At 45.8% G+C, this 22645-nt stretch overlaps 1 protein-coding gene across 3 annotated transcripts in view; it reads left to right on the top strand.

Moving 5' to 3' along the window:
* Positions 1–22645, top strand: part of camsap3 (calmodulin regulated spectrin-associated protein family, member 3) — a 54446-nt gene that overhangs the window by 28704 nt on the left and 3097 nt on the right. Inside the window, exons 3-17 of one of the 3 annotated variants that reach the window (XM_055882936.1) lie at positions 8207–8362; positions 8524–8610; positions 9484–9516; positions 10810–10948; positions 11389–11528; positions 12166–12250; positions 12655–12697; positions 12881–12951; positions 13393–13465; positions 13643–15893; positions 15982–16115; positions 16303–16595; positions 16750–16852; positions 17097–17215; positions 21573–21691. In XM_055882936.1, the coding sequence (XP_055738911.1) occupies positions 8207–8362; positions 8524–8610; positions 9484–9516; positions 10810–10948; positions 11389–11528; positions 12166–12250; positions 12655–12697; positions 12881–12951; positions 13393–13465; positions 13643–15893; positions 15982–16115; positions 16303–16595; positions 16750–16852; positions 17097–17215; positions 21573–21691 (3846 nt within the window). The remainder of the gene's footprint in view (positions 1–8206; positions 8363–8523; positions 8611–9483; positions 9517–10809; positions 10949–11388; positions 11529–12165; positions 12251–12654; positions 12698–12880; positions 12952–13392; positions 13466–13642; positions 15894–15981; positions 16116–16302; positions 16596–16749; positions 16853–17096; positions 17216–21572; positions 21692–22645) is intronic. The other 2 variants (XM_055882956.1, XM_055882946.1) reach the window with 2 other exon arrangements.

Below are 22645 nucleotides of genomic sequence, written 5' to 3'. Positions count from 1 at the left end.
ACTTCACTAACTGGGTCAAAGGCTGTTCTCGTCTCCGTTGGGGAGCAGTGGAGGTTACATGAACCTGTAGGCCCACTTCTCAGAACCTGGTGTGTGTTCGTGCGTGGGTGCCACTAGGGTTGCACATTTTGGGGAATATTCAGAGGTGGAAACTTTCCGTGGGAATTAATGGGAATTTACGGGAATATATGCAAATTAATATTAATACCAATTAAATATAGATGTTTTTTGCATTGAATATATTTTCCATAACATATGGAGACAGAAACCTTTTACCTTATCATAAGTAGACATAATTGCAAATGATTAAATCCTTCCAATATAAATTTTAAAAACTATTTACTTACGAATTGAACTTTAATTAAATGAGTTGACTCTTCACATGGATAATTTCACTCAACAACAAAAGGGAATATTGAATGATCCCCAATGATCCATCGCATCTCCCAAAAACATTTTCAACATACATCTGTAAAGTGATAGTGTAGAAACTAAAGCCTTGGTTATATTCCTCTCAGGCTTCCATGTCTTCTCCCTGGACCTCCTCAATGTCCACCTCTTGAACATCAGACTCTGAGGCCTTATCTTCACTGTCACTTTCCAACCTTGATGAGGATGGCTCATTGTCAGGCTCAAAAAACCTCAAATTTTCCCGGGTGGCCACCAGTTTTTCAACCGTTGTATTGGTCAGCCTGTTGCGTGCTTTGGTGTGTGTGTTCCCAAACAAGAACCAGTTGCGATCTGAGGCGGCTGATGTTGGTGGGATTTGGCAGATGATGGAGGCAACAGGGGTAAGAGCCTCAGATCCACAAAGTCCCTTCCACCAGGTGGCTGAAAATATATGTTGGCACGACTGCCATATTGCATCTCCATCCCAAAGACCTTGCTAGGAAGTCTACTTCGCCAGACTGCCAAGAACCTTGCCCTCATCCAGGCCAAGGTGGCGAGACATCATAGGCCTTGTTGATCTCTGCACCAGACAGGATGCTCTTACCAGCATACTTGGGGTCCAGTATGTACACTGCGGCGTGTATGGGCTTCAGGCAGAAGTCTTTACGCTTTTTGATGTATTTTAGAACTGCAGTTTACTCTGTTTAGAGCAACTCCTCATCGTTTTAATGCTTCTGGTATTTTTGCAAATGACATAAGTGATCACTGTGCCATTGCCTGTGAGAGAGATGGTAAAATTCCTAAGAAATCTACATGTGTTATTACGAAAGAAACTTGAAGCGGTTTGATAGTCAAGGTTTTTTACATGATGTATCTAGCATTGAATGGAATAAATCCCTGATGTTGAACTAGCCTTTTCTTACTTCCGCAACACATTCCAGGATGTATGCAATAGGCCCCTTTTTAAATAAAATCAGGATTAAGGGCAGACAGAACCCTTGGTTTACTAAGGAACTTACAACAATCATAAGGGAAAGAAATGCTATGTGGGCTAAAGCAAGAGGGACTGGTTTGGCAGATGATTGGATGGCTTTTAAACGTCTTAAAAATCTGGGTGTGGCTATGATCCGTAAATTGAAAGCTGACCACTACCTGAAATCTACTTCACATAATTTAAATAATGCATCCAAATGTTGGCAAGTAGTGAAGGGTTTGGAGTGCAAAAAAAGATACACCGCTTCTCAAACAATTGTTGGTCGACACACAGATTGTAACTGAGAGAACCTCCATTCTGAAAGCCTTGAACCAGAGTTTTTTTTAGATACAGGCAGTTTATTTGAAAAGGTCAAATGTATTATTGAGCCCCCTATGAATTTACCTGACACCCCTGTGCATTCTTTCACCAGGTTCTCCTTTTTGTCCTTCTCTGTTTCAGAAGTGTGTAAAGCCCTGAAAGAAATTGCTGGGAAAAATCCCCTGGCCCTGATGAACTAGACCCCCGCTTCCTATACCTAGCTGCAGACATCAACCCCCCCCTAATATGTATTTTTAACATCACGCTTGATATGAAGGAAATCTGCTTTTTTTGGAAATCTGCTTTTGTACTGCCTCTCCTTAAAGGTGGAGATTCTTTGCTTCTTGACAACTATCGACCCATGTCAAAATTGTCTTTACTGTCAAAGGTACTGGAGTTCTTAGTTAGTCAGCAGCTAAAGGCCTACTTCCAAGAAAACAACATCTTAAATGGAATGCAATCAGGTTTTAGGTCTGGCCACAGAACTGTTTCAGCAACATTGAAGGTTTTAAATGAAACCCACTGTGCTCTTGATAAGAAATGACATTGTGTGTCTGTCTTTATTGATTTGTCGAAGGCGTTTGACACCGTGGACCATGCTGTGTTAGTGCAAAGGTTGAATTACTGGTAATGCTCTAGATTGGTTTATAAATTACATATCAAATCATACACAATGTGTAATGGCGGATGGTTGTAAATCTGAGTCTGTAGATATGTGCTCAGGTGTTCCGCAGGGTTCTATTTTTGGCCCACTGTTGTTCATTTTGTATATCAGCAACATTGGGGATCTTAATGAAACAGCGGATGTTCATTTTTATGCAGATGATACCGTTCTTTATTCAAGTGGTAGTAGTTTATCTTTAGCTTTTGAAAATGCCCAAAGAGCATTTAATATCATACAACAGAATCTGTATGATTTTAAAACGGGTTCTAAATTCGGGTAAAACAAAATGCATGGTATTGTCAAATGCCAGGCATGTTACTAATCATGTCATTGCTACATTGGCTGGACATACTATAGAGCAAGTTAAAGTGTACAAATATTTGGGTGCGTGGGTTAATGATAAGCTGAGCTTCACTGTGCATGTAGAGAACTTGATGATAAGGAAGCTCAAGCTGAAAATAGGATTTTATTACCGGCATAAGGCTTGTTTTTCTTTTGAGGCCAGGAAGGAGCTGGTACGATGTACATTACTGGTGGTTTTAGATTTTAGTGACGTTATATGTATGCAGGCCTCAGCCACTACCCTGAGAGCACTTGATTCAGTGTATCATGCAGCCTTCCGGTTCATTACAAATCAAAAACATTGTGATCTCTACAGCACTGTTGGCTGGTCGTCATTGACCTTCTCTTAGGCTTAAATGCTGGTATACACCGATTTATAAGGCCATATTGGGTAAAATGCCATTTTATCTCTGTTCTTTTTTAGTGAGGTCGGTAAATAAATATCAATTACGGTCCCATTCTCATTTGCTTCTAACAGTATCTAAAATTAGAACAGGTCATGGTAGAAATAGTTTTAGTTACTTAGCACCGTGGTCCTGGAATTCTCTCCTGAACATTTTAAAATGTGATGATCTAGTTTCGTTTGTGGTTTAAACACTTGATCGATGTGTATAGCATAGATGAGTGTAATTGTTTTTTGGCCAGCTGTTTTTAGTCAAGACCTTCGTGTTTTTAATGTAAAATGTTTTTGTTGTGTGTGTTTATAGTTTTGTTTAATGTTGTGTTTAGTGTATGTAAGTTGTTTGGTCTGAAACGTTGTTCTCCCTGCTGATATTGGACCAGGTCTCTCTTGGAAAAGAGATGTTATCTCACTGAGAAAAACCTGTATAAATAAAGGTCAAATAACAAAACTGAAATGGGCAGGGCAGTATGGATTTATTCTCTTACATCTGCAAGCAGAGTCTGAACATCAGACTGGATGGCATTGTCTCCCTCAATCTGTGCAATGGCTACTGCTATAGGTTTCAGGCTGCTTTACCACTCTCTCCCAAAATACATCATCCAGGAGGATCCTCTTGATGGGGCTGTCCATATCGGCAGACTGTGATATGGCCATTTGGAGAGACTCCTTCCCCTCTGTCAAATGATGACAACACCACCCCAACGGGTGTTGCTGGGCATCTTCAATGTGGTGCTCTTATTCTTCTCACTTTGCTTGGTGAGGTAGATTGCTGCTATAACTTGATGACCCTTCACATACCTAACCATTTCCTTGGCTCTCTTGTAGAGTGTATCCATTGTTTTTAGTGCCATGGTGTCCTTGAGGAGCAGATTCAATGCATGAGCAGCACAGCCAATGGGTGTGATGTGAGGGTAGGACACCGCCACTTTAGACCAAGCAGCCTTCATGTTCGCAGCATTGTCTTGTCACCAGTGCAAATACCTTCTGTGGTACAAGATCATTGATGACTGCCTTCAGCTCATCTGCAATGTAGAGACCGGTGTGTCTGTTGTCCCTTGTGTATGTGCTCTTGTAGAATACTGATTGAGGGGTGAAGATGATGTAGTTCATTATTCCTTGCCCACGAACGTTCGACCACGCATCAGAGATGATTGCAATACAGTCTGCTTTCTCTATGATTTGCTTGACCTTCACTTGAACTCTGTTGAACTCTGCATCCAGCAAATGAGTAGATGAAGCATGTCTGGTTGGAGGGGTGTATGCTGGGCAAAGAACATTCAGAAATGTCTTCCAATACACATTGCCTGTGAGCATCAGATGTGAACCAGTTCGATCGACAGCTCTTGATCGACAGCTCGATCAAGACATTCCTCAGTGTTTCTCTGACTTAGTTCCTCCGTTGAGTCAAAATAACTTCTGATAGGGCGGCAGGTAGCCTAGTGGTTAGAGCGTTGGGCCAGTAACCAGTAACCAAAACCAGTAACCAAAAGGTTGCTAGATCGAATCCCCGAGCTGCCAAGGTAAAAATCTGTCGTTCTGCCCCTGAACAAGGCAGTTAACCCACTGTTCCTAGGCCGTCATTGTAAATAAGAATTTGTTCTTAACTGACTTGCCAAGTTAAATACAGGTTAAATAAAAAAATAATTCCAGGAGGACCATGAGCTGTTGCTATCGATAAGGTGCCTGATTCATAATTTTCACCAGAAGTTTACATATACTTAGGTTGGAGTCATTAAAACAAATTTTTCAACCACACACACATTTCTTTCCACACATTTCTTGTTAATAAACAATAGTTTTGGCAAGTTAGTTAGGACATCTACTTTGTGCATGACTCAAGTAATTTTTCCACCAATTGTTTACAGACAGATTATTTTGCTTATAATTCACTGTATCACAATTCCAGTGGGTCAGAAGTTTACATGCACTAAGTTGACTGTGGCTTTAAACAGCTTGGAAAATTCCAGAAAATTCCAGAAAATTATCCAGAAAATTATCCCTTGATCCCTCAACGTGATCAAGACAAAGGAGATGATTGTGGACTACAGGAAAAGGAGGATCGAGCACTCCCCCATTCTCATTGACGGGGCTGTAGTGGAGCAGGTTGAGAGCTTCAAGTTCCTTGGTGTCCACATCACCAACAAACTAACATGGTCTAAGCATACCATGACAGTCGTGAAGAGGGCACGACAAAAACCTATTCCCCCTCAGGAGACTGAAAAGATTTGGCATGGGTCCTCAGATCCTCAAAAGTTCTACAGCTGCACCATCGAGAGCTTCCTGACTGGTTGCATCACTGCCTGGTATGGCAACAGCTAGGCCTCCTCACCGCAAGGCACTACAGAAGGTAGTGCGTACGGCCCAGTACATCACTGGGGCCAAGCTTCCTGTCATCCAAGACCTCTATACCAGGCGGTGTCAGGAAGGCCCTAGAAATGGTCAGACTCCAGCCACCCTTGTCATAGACTGTTCTCTCTGCTACCGCACGGCAAGCGGTATTAGAGCGCCAAGTCTAGTTCCAAAAGGCTTATAAACAGACCATTTGCATCCCCCCCCCCCCCCCTATTTTACACTGCTGCTACTCTGTTTATTTTCTATGCATAGTTACTTTAATAACTCTACCTACATGTACATATTATCTCGACTAACCGGTGCCCCCGCATATTGACTCTCTGCCGGTACCCCCTGTATATAGCCTCGCTATTGTTATTTTACTGCTTCTCTTTAATTATGTTACATTTAATTTTACATTTTTTTTTAGATATTTTTCTCAACTGCATTGTTGGTTAAGAGCTTGTAAGTAAGCATTTCACTGTAAGGTGTACACCTGTTGTATTCGGCACATGTGACAAATAAAATTGTATTTGATTTGACTAAATGCTGTGCTTTCCAGGCTTGACTAACACTGCTTGTCTGCCTGGCTGTCTGCACACTGAGCTATCTGTTTCTTTCTGCGTCTGTCTCTGTCTGCCCTGCTGTCTGTTTTTCTGTCTGTCTATCTGTCCTTGAGACCTACTGATAACCCTAAGAGCACTTATCTAAATCCAACCCTCCAGACTCTCTAACTTACACTCTCCTTCACTGGCCCTGGTTTGATTAGGTCAGAGCATTGTGTTTCTATGAATCGTTCTAGACTTTACCACAGATGGGAACAATGAGAGAGATATTTCACTGGATGTATAAATGTGAAGCATCCCCTTAGCGTTTCCACCCACTGCCAAATATGGTAGTGAGAGGAAGTCCACTGGCCGGCAGTGAGAGAAAATGAAACGAGATGGATTTTGGGTGACAATCTGCACATTTTCTTATCGCTGAAACATTTGATTTCAATACAGTTTTCTGTTCCCAAAACTAGAATCTGTTTTGTAGACTTTACCCTTTGCAAAAGTTTTAAAAAATCACGTTGTTTAGGAGTGCAAAAGCGAATTGAGTTATTGCACACGCGCACTTCACAGAGGAGGCGTTCCCTAACGGAAATATGCAGATACATGCTAGAATGCGCCAATAGGATCTCGCTACCTCGTGCTTGGCTCTGCCAACCTCCTTGCTTGTTCTGGCAACTATGACTCATTTGTTCCCATTGGAAACGACAGTCTGTCGTCTATCTGGGTTTAGTTATACAAATCTTTGACTGTACTAACTGGGTCAAAGGCTGTTCTTGTCTACGCAGAACTCTCATGATGACTTCTGATTTTTTGGGGGGGCCCCAACCCCATCAGTTACCCATCTCTGACCTAGCCCCATGGCAAGCATGGAGGGATGCAGCAGTAGACCGATAACGAGCTAACCCTCTTATGGGAGCTAAGGAGCTCTCCCCTGAGTGAGCTGATCATGTTTTTGGTGTGTTTTAATGGGCTTGGGCCATGAGAGCGCAATGTAATGGGTTTGGCCATGAGAACTAAAGGCACTAATAGGTTTGGCTATGAGAAAAGGTTCTGGGGCTCTAACTAGCTTGGAGAAAGGCACTGTCATGATTTTGGGCAAGGAGAGAAGGAGAGGAACAGAAGCAATGGGCCCTGCATTGGGGGTTGGCTGGAAATACGCCCGTTTTTAGTTTGGGATGTGACGGGGGAAGCTATTGTTGTGCCCTTTTTTATGTTGTGTAAATTGATACTGTATGCTTTATGGTTGTGTTGGTGTGAAAGAAGGGGTTTTGTGTGTAGTTTTACGCACATTCTAGTTTGTGTGTGTGTGTGTGCACGCGCACTGCGCCGCAGGATTTCTGGGGTTTGTGCATCTCTCGCACTGAGCCATCCCTAGTGAGTTGATTACAAAGCAACGCTGTACAGAACCAAACTGTATCCTGCATAGCCCTAGAGGCACTGTACACAACGTTATCCTGTAACCTGTCGTCCGTGAGTCATGCTGCCATATCTCCGAGCAGAGAGGAGGGAGAAAACGCGCCACACACAACGATTAGAAGGGAGAAGAGGGAGTGACTAGGAGGAGGAAAGAGAGAAGGTATACCGTGAAGGGGCAGAGAGGGAGTACACAGAGTAAAAAGGGCTGTTATCGTGACAGCACAGATGTTCCAAAGTTCACTCAGACAAGCTCTCTCTCTCTCTTTTTTGACTCTCTCTCTCGGCTCTCTCTTTGCTCTCCTGCTCTCTCTCTCTCTCTTTCTCTCTTCTCTTTCTGGTGTGGTCACCGCCACGCTTTCTGCTGACTCAGAGCTGTGGTTCTTGGAGTCCCCTAGTGGCTGGATGTGGTATTGACCTGACAACCTGCCATACATACTACATACTGCAGCCTGGTGTGATCTCATCTCGCCAGCTCTGCCACATTAACATGGACCATGCTATTTCAGAGCAGTCTGAGTCTGTGGCCCAAATGACACCCGCTTCCCTAAATAGTGCACTACATTGAACAGGGCCTTTGATTCAACCCTATGGGCTCTGGTCAAACGTAGCGCACGATACAGGGGATAGGGTGCCGTTTGGGACACAGCCTGAATGTTAGTGCTGCTACCCACCATTATTGCATTAGCCATAATTGATGGATGCTGTATTCAATGTCGTCTGGGTTTGGTGGGCGGACAGCCAATCCCGCAGCTACCTCCCCTGACTGTTCCAATGCTGACAGTTCCCTGTTCTCTTTGCTGTGATTGGTGCAGAGTGCCCACCTGGCGGTGATGGATGCCCTGATGTCGGTGGGCGCCATGGAGACGGTGAGCGCAGTGAGGATGGCTGGTGCGGCGACAGGGGAGGACCTTCTGGGTGGAGTGGGAGGAGCCAGCTGGGAGGACACCCTGCTCCACTGGGTGAATGGGGTGAGGACAAGGACAGGGAGGACTCTCTGTCTCACTCTCTGTCGCTGAGTCAGGATTTCATAACCCAATTTATATAGGAGAACAAAATATACAGACTTGTAACGTGTGGCTTTCCAACCCCCCCCCCCCACCCCCCACCCCCCCCACCCCCCCCACCCCAGTTGAATCAGAAGCTGAGAGAGCAAACAGAGGGTGCACAGGGTGACCCGTCTCAGGACAGCACAGAGCCACAGCCTGTCCAGCCTTCAGTAAGTATTACACTACACCTGTACTACACAGGGATGGTGTCCAAAATGGCGTCCTATTCCTTATATAGTGCATCTGTATAGAGCCCTATGGGCCCTGGTCAAAAGTAGTCCACTATGTATGGAATATGGTGCCATTGAGGATGCATGCAGTATTTATGTCAACAGCACTCACATTACACAACACATTGTGTAATACATGTACATTAATCTCATGGATTACATACTATTAAAACAGTCTGACGTAAACATTTCCTGTGAACAAGCATGTTTTATACAGTGTATAAGATATTTCTACTTTATCGTGCCAGTTTATAGTCAGTCTCCTACGCACACACTATACATGCAATCTCCCTAGTAATCTGGTGCTTGTGCAGGTAGCTACCAAAATAAAGGAAACCACGAGCCGCTGAAACAGCTTCAATGTGCCTTGGCATAGATCCTAGAAGTTTGGAGGGATGCGAGACTTCTTCCACGAGATATTCCATCATTTGGTGTTTTGTTGATGGTGGTGGAAAATGCTGTCTCAGGCACTGCTCCAGAATCTCCCATAAGAGTTCAGCGGGGTTGAGATCTGGTGACACACACACACACACACACACACACACAACCCTTTAAACCCCCTATTCTCCCTTTGAGACTCCTCTTTCAAAGTCACTGAGATGTCTTCTAGCCATGGTAGCCAAAATAATGGGCAACTGGGCATTTTTCTACATGACCCTAAGCACGATGGGATGTTTTAATGGCTTGATTAACTCAGGAAACACACCTGTGTGTTAAAGTAGCCTTAATACATATAGTATCCTCTCCTCTCCACCTGTCTTCTCCTTCCCCGCTTTCCTCTCTTTCTCTGTCCTCTTTCCTCCTCTCTGACAGTGTCCCACTCGCTGGTACTGGAAACTTGTCCCTGTAAGTTCCTCCTCTTTCTTCTCCTCCTCTGTTGCATCATTCCTTATCTTTCTCTCCGTCTTCATATTCTCGCTCTTGTTAGATTTTCGAATGAAAGGTCGGTTCTGTTTTTCTCTCCCTGCCTCTCCCCCTGTTGGTACAATATGAGAATGCAGGCATACTGCTTCACTGTTCTGCACTAGGCCTATCCGCTGTACATTTCCTTGGGCTGATGTCACAGGGAGGGGCAGGTTATTGTTGTTGTTGGACATAAATCACATGTAATCCACTCAGGGCTCTGGAAATGTAAAAAAAAAAAAAAAAAAAACGTTCCTGCTAGAAACCAGTCCGTCTGGTCGGCTCCGTCTTAAAAAGGACCATGTGTGAGGGGGGGTTTTAGTTTCTAGCCACTAGCCAGTCATAGTTTTGAGTCCCAAATGTCACCATATTCCCTATTTGTTGGATTACTTTTAGCCAGGGCCCATAGAGTAAGAAGTAATGAGCTTATGGTGTAGGCCTTTTATGTGAGGTGAAACACTATGAACTGTGCCAATACAACTATTCTAACATGGCTGATAGTCATAGCTGTTTTACACTATATACGTTTCTATCTGATTGGGACTGTTGTGTAACATTACACTCTCCTGAACAGACCCCAGGTATTACAGTCTGCTGACAGTGTTGACACTGTGCTGGCTGTGTTCAGTCGTTGTCTAAAACCTGAATAGTCTCAACCTGAATAGTTTACCTGCGTCAGGTTGGGTGAAATATATTCCTCCGACGAGACTCTCTCTCCTGGCCTACTTTCCACTGACAAAGCCCTCGCTGTCTCTGGACTCATTCTATGGTTACGTCCAAATTGTCACCCTATTCCCTTTGAACAGAGCCCTAGTCAAGACTACTGCACAACATAGTCAATAGTAGTGCACTGTACAGGGAGTAGGGTGCCAATTGGGACTCAAGCCATTCTCTCTGTCCCCATGGCTTCTGCTGCCTGGTTGGCTGCACCTTTCTCTTCTCCACTTCCTTGGCATGTAATCTGTTCTGTCTCCCTCTCTCTTCACTTCCACCCCTTTATTCTCTCTCTCCTCTAGGAGCATGTTGTTGGTCACGTTATCCGCGAGCCTGACGGGCGTTTTTGTTTGCGTGTGTGTGTATGTACTGTTTGTGCTGCATGTTTCCACCTGTGTTTTTTTTTTTTGAAGAACATTGGCCTTGAACTCGCATTGAACGGTAAAGCCTGGACGTCTCCCCAACTCTCCCGTACTCACTCAATCACGTCTCTCTCTCTCTCTCTCTCTCACCCCGTCTAAGATCCGCTACAGAAAGGACAAGACGCTGTCTAAACAGAAGCCTACGTTTCCGGTGGTGACTGAAGTCAAAGACCTCTCCAACGGTTGTGCCATCGCTGCTGTTGTACACTACTACTGCCCCGGCCTGTTGCAGCTAGAGGGTACGTACATGCATGAAACCACATGATACAAATGAGCGTGACAGTATTTGGTATGCAAATACAAAAGTTAAACACAGGACTTGCGTATGGTTGTCCAATACAATATAGTACATGCCTGAGGGTTTGACTAAAAAGCCTAGCTTACTATGTCACAGGTTCCATCTAGGTTTAAACCACACTACCTTTTAATACAGTAACTTACTGTGTGCAGTGTATCATTACACGTACTGTACTATCTGCTCATTGTCCTGTGTTAGATGTTTAGACTCCACGGCCTGACTACCTGCTCATTGTACCGTTCCTGTGTTAAATGGGGCTCTAGCCTCTCCAAACTGTACGTGTGACTTTTCAGAGGGGTTGGGATAAAGCGCGAAGTCGAGTTTCCGTCGGTCCTCCGCGTGTAGTTGGACAATAAAGTGATCCTCGTTTTCTCCTTCAAGATGTGTGTATGAAGGAGTCCATGGCGGTGGAAGACAGCCTGTACAACCTGCAGCTGATCCGAGAGTTCTGTGACAGCTGTCTGAAGAGCTGCTGCCCCCTAGTGTTGGAGGACCTGCTCTACTCTCCACATGAGCTCCAGGTACCTCTCCCCTCCCCTTTGTCCTCACTGTGGGCCCATATAGCCCTGTAGGATTTTGCTCCAACCCCAGTTGTAACTAACCAGATTTCATTTAGATTATTATTAGGCTGCTAGACTAGGGTTGGAGTACAAACCTACAGGATGGTAGCGCTTCAGAAACAGGTTTGGAGAGCTCTGATCTACACATTGTCTTGCCCTCAGAGCCATGCATTTAGAAATGTGTGGCTAAATATATGTCTCTGCCTAGACTGGAGCGGCAGGTAGCCTAGTGGCAGCAGGTAGCCTAGTGGTTAGAACGTTGGGCCAGTAACCGAAAGGTTGCTAGATCGAATAACCGAGCCGACAAGCTAAAAGTCTGTCGTTCTGCCCCTGAACAAGGCAGTTAACCCACTGTTCTCCAGTAGGCCGCATTGTGAATAAGAATTTGTTCTTAACTGTCTTGCCTAGTTAAATAAATGTTAAATAAACATTCTTAAAGACTGTCTTATACAGAGTGTGTTTGGCCAACTGCCGCTGGATGCCATACATGTAGTAAAACTATTACAGCATGTAACTTTATTGATATCCAGGAATGAATTGTTACGGAGATTGAAACGGCATTACAGGGGTCCTTTAACTGTTTCTCTGGTATGTTCAGGTCAACATGATGAGTTTCCTAGCGGAGCTGCTGGGTTGGTTCGAGGTACGGAGGCCGGAGTTTGTTCAGCCACTGAACCCCACTGGTAAGTGTTTGCCTGGGCCCTGTTCAGGAGGATGCAATGTTACAAAACGTTCACATAGAAATGTGTCCTATAGAACAGATGTGGTGGTCTGTCAAGTAGAATAGGGCATTATGTCAGCTCTAGTTGTTACATTTCTATCTGCAATATTCGGAGCATTTCGCCTCACTGAATACACCCCCAGGGCCTATATTCATAAAGCGACTCTGAGTAGGAGTGCTGTTCTAGGATCAGGTCCTCCCTGTCCAAAATAATTGTGATCGAAAAGGCTAAACTGATCCTAAATCAGCCCTTCTACTTTTGAGATGCTTGATACATTCAAGCCCAAGTCTTGTGTGTGTGATTCCTGCATAGGCCTAAATGGCAGTGTTGATATTTGACTAATGAGACTGTTTGTTTTGCTCCAGATGCTTCTGCACCACTCAAGCCAACCAGTTTGAGCAATAACAGGTACAGCAGCTCTCACACAGTCATAATCACAAACATAACTTTATAATTTCTATATCAGTCTCAGGAATGATACCTTTAGAGGGAAAGTTTATTGTGAGAGAGTGAGTAGATTTCCAATTTGTTTATTACCTATGGCAAATCAACTTGAAACTTCATCTTGACACTTTTTTGTCCGTATTTCAGCGGCTCTCCTTCCATCTTCAAGAAGCCATTCCTGCCCATCTCCTCACCAGTGTCGCCAGGGCCTGCGCCAGGTGAGAGCAGGGCAACGCCCATCCCATCATTTAGGTCTGTCACACTTCTGTCCTCTGCAGAACACCCGGGTCCAAATAGTTTTTGTTTTTATTTACAATCAAACAACACGTATAATATAATAAAACAGATTGCTTGACGAGCTTGCCTGGCCCAATGAAAGCAATGGAATAGTCCCGAAAGTGCAAACCCCATTCATCTGCGACTGCAGGCAGGCATGCACAATCAAACGTTCCTCAAGGTGTTTGAGAGAGAACGGGTACTTAAGTTCACACCCAGGTCTGGTGAGTCTTTTATAACTGTGTTGTCTGCGTTTGTTTATCAGCGGGTCCATGTGAAGGTTTTTCTGCCTTTTTTGGGGGGTGTTTATCTTTGCATGCCCTGACTAGTGCCTGTGTGTCTTGGTGGTGTCTGTGTTGACGACTGTGTGTGAATGTGTGCAGCGTCTCTGACTCAGTCTGCCTCCATGTCTCATGTAGAGAGAGCTGGGAGAACATGGACCAAGAAGCCTTTCAGGTAGGCCCCATCTCATTGTCTCTCTCTCTCTGTCAATTCTCTCTCTCTCTTTCTCTGTTAGCTCCATATTTCAGTTGTATCTCAGTACAAAGGGTTGGGGTCAATTCTATTTCAATGAAGTCATTTCAGGAAGTAAACTCTCTCTCTCTCTCTCTCTTCCCGTCTCTCTCCGCCCAGTCGTCCCCTGTCATCGGCCGTTTCATTTAGCATTCCCTTTGGCCTGGACAGCGACGTGGACGTCGTGATGGGCGGCGCCATCACCCGCTCGGTCAGCTCTGATAACGTGGCCCCCGGCCTGACCATAACCCGCGTGCCCTACACACCCCCAGAGGACCTTAGTCACCTGCTCAGCAAGCCCCCCGCCCCCCCCGGCTCCCACAGAGGTTCCTGGGCCACCCAGAGCTCCTCCGTGGTGCCCATGCTGCTGAAGGAGAATGGCCTGGGAGAGGGGGATGGGGATGGGGAGCTGCCTACCATCGAGGAGGCCCTGCAGATCATCCACAACGAGGACAAGATGGAGCCCCGGCTCCACCCCGACGGCGCGGCCGACGGATTCTTCCTGCACTCTCCCGACGACCCGGCCAGTGCCAGACGCAGCGGCCGCGGCGCTCACCCCTCCCACCCGCCTATCCCCATACCCCTCAGCTGCTCCGCCCCGTCCCGCTCTGGGATGATGTACCACCCCCACCTCCCCATGGGGGGAAAGACGCAGGCACCCAGGGAGCAGCCCTCCTCCACCCCCTTCTCCCGCACCCGACACACCTCGGAGGGCTCGCGGGACGACGACTCGGTGCTGAGGGACGGGAGCGTGGACTCTGACGCCTCTGAGGACCTCCTTCTCCTCCCCAATGCCCAGTCCACGCCTGCCACACCTGCTGTCCACACCAGAAGCTGTGGAGGGGGGACGGACGTGCCGGACAGTGGCGTGAGGATGACCAGCTTCGCTGAGCGCAAGAAGAAACCGTCGACAGTGGGCGTATCACCTAAAAGCGGTGGCGCCAGCAGCAGCGAACCGGTCGCCCCGGCAGCGACAGTTCCGATGACCAGCTGGGTGGTCCAGCCCCAGAAGTCGACAGAGGAGAGCCCCAGTAAGAGTCCTGGATTGACCACCGAGATGTCCGAGCTGGGAGCCCGGCTGGACGAGAAGAGGAAGGCCATCGAGGCCCAGAAGAAACGTATTGAGGCCATCTTCGCCAAGCACCGCCAGAGACTGGGCAAGAGCGCCTTCCTGCAGCTGAAGAAAGAGCAGGGAGTGGGGGAGAGAGAGGAGGAGGAGGAGGGGGGCCAGGTCAGCGCCTCCTCCACTGAGGAGGACCTCAGGGGGCTGACGCTAGATGAAAGGCTGGCTCGCATGGAGGATGAGGAGCAGCAGGAGGTGCAGCAGCAGGAGAAACGGCGCCTCTCACTGGAGCAGGAGGGGAACGTCAAACCTTCATCACACCTGGACAACAAGCAGGCCTCCTTACCCAGAAGGGAGAAGGGTGCAGGGGCGGCAGGGCCAGGAGGAGAGCAGGCCGGGGTGGTAGCGCGTCAGCCAGCGCCCTTGGGGGACTACAACAATGCTGTCTCAAAGCTGAACGCGGCGCTAAGCTCCCTGCAGAGCGACATGCAGCGCCTCTCCGAACAACAGAACCAACTCATCAGGAAGAAGCCTGCCGCTCCCGCCGGCAACAAGTCCTGGGTGATCCCGCCCAGTCTCAAATCCTCGGCCCCTCCCTCGACCCGCATGTCCCGCGCGTCCACCCCCCGCGACCTCGCCTCCGCCTCCTCTTCCCCCTCGTCATCCCGCCGCAACGCAGCCAGTCCCGCCAGAACATCCAAGTCGCCCCAGGTCCAGCGCCGGGCCCAGTCAGTGCCTCCCAAGAGCCCCAAGCACCAGGCCACCCACTACCACCACGCCCGCCCCCAGGACCTCAAAGTGCCGGGCCTGTCGCGCGTCCTCACCCCCCCACAGAATGTGGACACTATCCCCCACCTGCGCCGCGCCTCCCCCTGGCAGTGCCGGGACCAGAACTCCTCCACCTTCAACATCAGCTCTGCCTCCAGCCCTGCCTCCACCCCAATCCCCTCCCCTGCTCCAACCCCCACCCCCAGGGCCCTGTCGCTGGCCCTGGATGACAACATGTCGGACGCCGGCTCGAACGAGGACCAGAGCATCTTCAGCATCGACCTGGATACCGCCACATCTCAGGCCTCGGGGAGAAAGGAGCATGGTGGTGGAGGGAGCTCGGGGGCGCCCTCTGAGTGCTCGTTTGAGAGTGACGTTCCGGCTGCGGGGGTGTTTAATGGCAAGCGCAGCAGCCTGATCGAGATTTCTCTATCGGCCTTGTGTGGAGACGGGGACGAGGATGACCTGAGTGTCATGGACGACTCCATGAGCGACGTGACTGAACCCGAGATGAAGGGAGGGGTCGGCTTCTTCTTTAAGGTTAGTCGGACTGTGTGTGTGTTTGTCTGTTTCCCTGTGTGTGTGGTTAAGCCTGACTAATCCTGTATCTGTGTGTGTCCGCCATCAGGATGACAAGGTGCGGCCGGAGGACGAGATGGCCCAGAGGAAAGCAGCCCTGATGGAGAAACAGCGGAAGAGGGCGGAGGAGATGAAGAGACGCAGACTGGAGCAGGAGGAGAAGCGAGAGAAAGAGCATGCGATGTGTGTTGCTTTTTCAAGCCACTTACAGTACTGCACTGTCCAACAGTCGACTCTCTAAATCCACTAGATGGCGCTGCTTATGTTTCTTGTCCGGGTTACTGCCAAGCACTGTGTGACTTATTTTATTTGAATAATTCATTGATTTGATTGATTAATTGGTTCTCCTCCCCTCTCTCTATACCTCTAGCCGACCTGAGTGGTTTAACATCGAGGGCTGGGGAGACAAGTGTGGTGGTGGTGGCAGTGGTGAGGACCGGCCCCGGACCCCCGGTACTCCCCCATCAGAGAGCATGACCCAGCGGAGAGACACCTTCACCAGGCAGGAGTACGAGCGGAGGCAGCAGCTGAAGATCATGGAGGATCTGGACAAGGTGTTGCGGCAGAAGCCCACCACGGTGCGCGGCGTGAAGAAGCAGAGACCCAAGACCATGTTCCGGGACGACTCTGTGCTTTCCCGCAGCCCCGCCAAGGGATTCATGGGTAAATATAAACTCCTCTCCCATTGCTGAGTCAGTCTGGGGGCGTTCCTTGTTGTTTTTTGTTGTTTGCAGTCGTGCTGCGCATCTCAGACTGCGATGTCACATTTTGATGGGGTTTTCTCTGTGTTTGTCTCACTCTCACTCACTCACACTAGGCTCCAGACTCAACAAGGTCTATTCCCACTCTACCATGAACCTGTCCTCAATGGCTAACGATACTGGCAACAGCGGGACACTGACCGTCAGGAAATCTCCCAGGTAACTAACTGTTAAACAAGCTGTATTTTACTGCACAGGTAGCTATGGTTAACCATAACTAGTTGTATCCCCCCCCCCCCCCCCCCCCCCCCAAGGATCTGAAGCTGCCTGACTATCCCCTCCTCCCGTCCTCATTATTGGCCTATTTTTAACACAAATGTGTAATTCAATGTCTGTCTGTTTATGTACCGGTATGTAGATTGTTTTGTTATGCTTCACAACAAATTTCCTCTCCTCCCTACAGCCGATCTCACTCCCCCTCAAGGCTGATGTCACCGGGACGAATGGCCAATCAGAATGGAGAGAAGGACTGGGAGAACGCCTCCACGGCCTCGTCTCCCGCCTCCATCCCAGAGTACACCGGTACGTTTACCTTTAACCTTACGTTACAGCTCAGTGTTAACCATCACTCGGGGTCCATGACTGTGACATAATCTCTAGTTCCCTCTTCCAATATTCCTGTTCCAATAATATCCACACTAGCATTCATCAATAATCTTACTTAACCCAGAACTAAAGTCTTGTGTAATTGGCCAGATGCTCGATTAAGTTCTAGGTCCATACGAGAAGAGATAGAAAGAGAACCGGAACGGAGAGCTCTCTCTTTGCAAGTTACGGGCCGAGCGTCCCCTCCCCGTAAGAATTTTGAAAGATGCTAAGACCTGCAAAATCGGGATTTGTCTAAAGTACCGGAACTAATGCTGCTCGTTATCTCACACATCCCTTTGTATCATGACAGATCGACGCTACCATTTATGTTTACGAGAGAGGACTTTATCATGAGTGAAATGCTAGTATGGATATGGTAACAGAACCTATACTGAGAATACGATGTCATCATAAGTACAGTTGAAGTCGGAAGTTTACATACACTTAGGTTGGAGTCATTAAAACTCGTTTTACAACCACTCCACAAATTTCTTGTTAACAAACTATAGTTTTGGCAAATTGGTTAGGACATCTACTTTGTGCATGGCACAAGTAATGTTTCCAACAATTGTTTACAGACAGATTATTTGGCTTATAATTCACTGTATCACAATTCCAGTGGGTCAGAAGTTTACATGCACTAAGTTGACTGTGGCTTTAAACCGCTTGGAAAATTCCAGAAAATTATGTCATGGCTTTAGAAGCTTCTGATAGACCAAAGTTCAATCACTGGAAAATAAAGTGGACGAACTACAAGCACGTATATCCTACCAATGGGACATTAACAACTGTACTATCTTATGTTTACATAAACCTTAGCCAAATACATGTAAACTCTGTTTTTCACAATTCCTGCCATTTAATCCTAGTACAATTTCCCTTTCTTAGGTCAGTTAGGATCAGCTTGGAATATTCCAGAAAATGATGGCATTATAAGCTTCTGATAGGCTAATTGACATCATTTGAGTCAATTGGAGATATACCTGGGGATGTATTTCAGGGCCTACCTTCAAACTCAGTGCCTCTTTGATTCACATCATGGGAAAACCAAAAGAAATCAGCAAAGACCTCCACAAAAGAAATTATAGGCCTCCACAAGTCTGGCAATTTCCAAATGCCTGAAGGTACCACGTTCATCTGTGCAAACAATAGTACGCAAGTATAAACACCATGGGACCACGCAGCCATCATACCACTCAGGAAGAAGACACGTTCTGTCTCCTAGAGATGAACGTACTTTGGTGCGAAAAGTGCAAATCAATCCCAGAACAACAGCAAAGGACCTTGTGAAGATGCTGGAGGAAACAGGTACAAAAGTATCTATATCCACAGTAAAACGAGTCCCATATTGACATAACCTGAAAGGCCGCTCAGCAAGGAAGAAGCCACTGCTCCAAAACCGGCATAAAAAAGCCAGACTACGGTTTGCAACTGCACATGGGGACAAAGATCGTACTTTTTGGAGAAATGTCCTCTGGTCTGATGAAACAAAAATAGAACTGTTTGGCCATAATGACCATCGTTATGTTTGGAGAAAAAAGGTGGAGGCTTGCAAGCCGAAGAATCATCCCAACCGTGAAGCACGGCGGTGGCAGCATCATGTTGTGGGATTGCATTGCTGCAGTAGGGACTGGTGCACTTCACAAAATAGATGGCATCATGAGGCAGGAAAATTTTGTTGCTTCAATATATCCACATCTCAAGACATCAGTCAGGAAGTTAAAGCTTGGGGAGCAAATGGGTCTTCCAAATGGACAATGACCCCAAGCATACTTCAAAAGATCTGGCAAAACGGCTTAACCTGTCTAGGATGAGAGTGCCGCTAGCGGCACTCCCCCCCCCACCCCCACTGAAAAGGCAGAGCCGCGAAATTCCCCCAAAAAATTTTTTTTAAATATTTAACTTTCACACATTAAAGTCCAATACAGCTAATGAAAGACACAGATCTTGTGAATCCAGCCAACATGTCCGATTTTTAAAATGTTTTACAGGGAAGACACAATATGTAAAGATGTACATCTATTACCTAAAAACACATTAGCATAATCCACCATCTTTTATTTGTCCACCAACACCAGTAGCTATCACCAATTCGGCTAAACTAAGATATTTATAGCCCCTAACCAAGAAAAAAACTCATCAGATGACAGTCTGATAACATATTTATGGTATGGGATAGGTTTTGTTAGAAAAAAGTGCATATTTCAGGTAGATGGCATAGGTTACAATTGCACCCACCGTCAGAAATGGACTAGAAAAACTACATAGAGCAACGTGTTTACCTACTTACTAATCATCAAACATTTCGTAAAAATACACAGCATACACTAATCGAAAGACACAGATCCTGTGAATACAGACAATATTTCAGATTTTCTAAGTGTCTTACAGCGAAAACACAATAAATCGTTATATTAGCATAGCACATAGCACATAGCAGCCCAGCATTGATTCTAGCCAAAGTGAGCGATAACGTCAACATCGCCAAAATATAATTTTTTTTTTAATTTTAATTTTTTTCTTTTTTTTTCTTTTTTCACTAACCTTCTCAGAATTCTTCAGATGACACTCCTGTAACATCATATTACACAATCCATATAGAGTTTGATCGAAAATGTTTATATTTAGCCACCAAAATCATGGTTAGACAATGTGAAATGTAGCCCAGCTGGTGAGAAAATGTCCATGCGCCATATTAGACAGTGATCTACTCTTATACATAAATACTCATAAACGTGACTAAAAAATATAGGGTGGACAGGGATTGATAGACAATTTAATTCTTAATACAATCGCAGAATTACATTTTTTTAAATTATCCTTACTTTTCAATACAGTTTGCGCCAAGCGAAGCTACGTCAAAAAACATGGCGTCCTAAGCCACTAACATTTTTCGACAGAAACACGATTTATCATAATAAAAATGTCCTACTTTGAGCTGTTCCTCCATCAGTATCTTGGGCAAAGGATCCTTTCTTGGGTCTAATCGTCTTTTGGTGGAAAGCTGTCCTCTTGCCATGTGGAAATGCCAACTGCGTTCGGGATGAACTGGAAGCGTGCCCAGCAATTCACAGCGTTTCAGAAATAAATGTCCCAAAATCGCACTAAACGGATATAAATTGCTATAAAACGCTTTAAATTAACTACCTTATGATGTTTTTAACTCCCATAACGAGTAGAAACATGACCAGAGTAATATTACTCCCTCCACTAATGCTTGGAACAGGTGCGGGTCGATGTCCTCCAGGCGCATTACGCAGCAAGAAAAGACTTGCTAGCTACAGGGTTTTTTAATTTATAGTGCCTGTGAACGCGCAATCGACCCCATTCAAATCGTCATCACGTAAAGGCATCCAGGGGAAGACGTAAGCAGTGTCCGTATACTCATAGCAATAACAGTGCCCTTTTAACTGACTCCAGATCAGGGGCCAACATTTCTGAAATCTGACTCCATGTCAGGGAAATTGCTGTAGAATGGGTTCTGTTCAACTTAGAGACAAAATTTCAACTCCTATAGAAACTATAGACTGTTTTCTATCCAATAATAATAATAATATGCATATTGTACGATCAAGAGTTTTGTAGGAAGCCGTTTCAAAAATTACAAGATTACCATAAATAGTGACAACAGCGCCCCCATCCTCAACAGGTTAAGGACAACAAAGTCAATGTATTGGAGTGGCCATCACAAAGCCTGGACCTGAATCCTATAGAAAATCTGTGGGCAGAACTGAAAAATCGTGTGTGAGCGAGGAGGCCTACAAACCTGACTCAGTTACACAAGCTCTGTCAGGAGGAATGGGCCAAAATTCACCCCACTTATTGTGGGAAGCTTGTGGAAGGCTACTCTAATGTTTTGACCCAAGTTAAACAATTTAAAAGGCAATGCTACCAAATACTAATTGAGTGTATGTGAACTTCTGACCCACTGGGAATGTGATGAAAGAAATATAAGATTAAATAAATCATTCTCTTTACTATTACTCTGACATTTCACATTCTTAAAATGAAGTGCTGATCCTAACTGACCTAAGACGGGGCATTTTTACTAGGATTAAATGTCAGGAATTGTGAAAAACTGAGTTTAAATGTATTTGGCTAAGGTGTATGTAAACTTCTGACTTCAACTGTATCTGTTTGAAATAATCCATCACATATTAACAGAAAGCTCATATGGGAACGTACTTGTTCTTTGATCTATGGCATGCTATTTGTATTGATTTTGTTGATTTGTGTAGATGTGTTGTTTTTGTGTTTGATTTGTGTTTGTGATATTTGTGTTGGCTTCCAGGGCCCAAGCTGTACAAGGAGCCCAGCTTCAAGTCCAACAAGTTCATCATCCACAACGCCATCTCCCGCTGCTGCCTTGCTGGCAAGGTCAACGAACCTCAGAAAAACAAGATTGTAGAGGTCAGAACTCTATAAATCCACAACTCCACTTAGATCCTTTTAAATAAATGTGTGCATCTCAAATGGCACCACCATCTTCCATTCTAGTGCACTACTTTTGACCAGGGTCTATAGGGCACTACAAAGGGAACAGGGGTGCCATTTGGGATGCGAACAACACCCCCTGTTAGAGGCCTTTTAAATCAACAACCTTGCTATCCTCCACTCCGCTGGATTGGCTGTCAGTCTACCAGGTTGGAGCCTCCACACTGCCACTGTTTATATCCTGTTCACCTCCTCTCTCTCAGTTCAGTTCAAAGGGCTTTATTGGATGGGAAACATATGTTTACATTGCCAAAGCAAGTGAAATGGACAAGCAAAAGGTGAACAGTAAATATTACACTCACACAAGTTCCAAAAGGATAAAGACATTTCATATTATGTATGTATACAGCGTTGTAACGATGTGCAAATAGTTAAAGTGCAAAGGGGGAAATAAATAAACATCAATATTGGTTGTTTTTACAATGGTGTTTGTTCTTCACTGGTTGCCCTTTTTTTTGTGGCAACAGGTCACAAACCTTGCTGCTGTGACGGCACACTGTGGTATTTCACCCAGTAGATATGAGAGTTTATCAACATTGGATTTGTTTTCAAATTCTTTGTGTTTGTGTAATCTGAGGAAAATATGTCTCTAATATGGTCATACATTTGGCATGAGGTTAGGAAGTGCAGCTCAGTTTCCACCTCATTTTGTAGGCACTGTGCACATAGCCTGTCTTCTCTTGAAAGCCAGGTCTGCCTACGGCGACCTTTCTCAATAGCGAGGCTATGCTCACTGAGTCTGTACATATTCAAAGCTTTACTTAATTTTGGGTAATTTACAGTGGTCAGGTATTCTGCCACTGACTCCTCTCTGGTTAGGACCAAATGGCATTGTAGTTTGCACTGTTTTTTTTGTTAATTCTTTCCAAA

Source organism: Salvelinus fontinalis, chromosome 2 (genome assembly GCF_029448725.1).
Source record: "Salvelinus fontinalis isolate EN_2023a chromosome 2, ASM2944872v1, whole genome shotgun sequence".
Classification (NCBI taxonomy): Eukaryota; Metazoa; Chordata; class Actinopteri; order Salmoniformes; family Salmonidae; genus Salvelinus; species Salvelinus fontinalis.
Note: the sequence above shows the minus strand (reverse complement) of the source record. Positions and strands in the feature narration are given on the sequence as shown.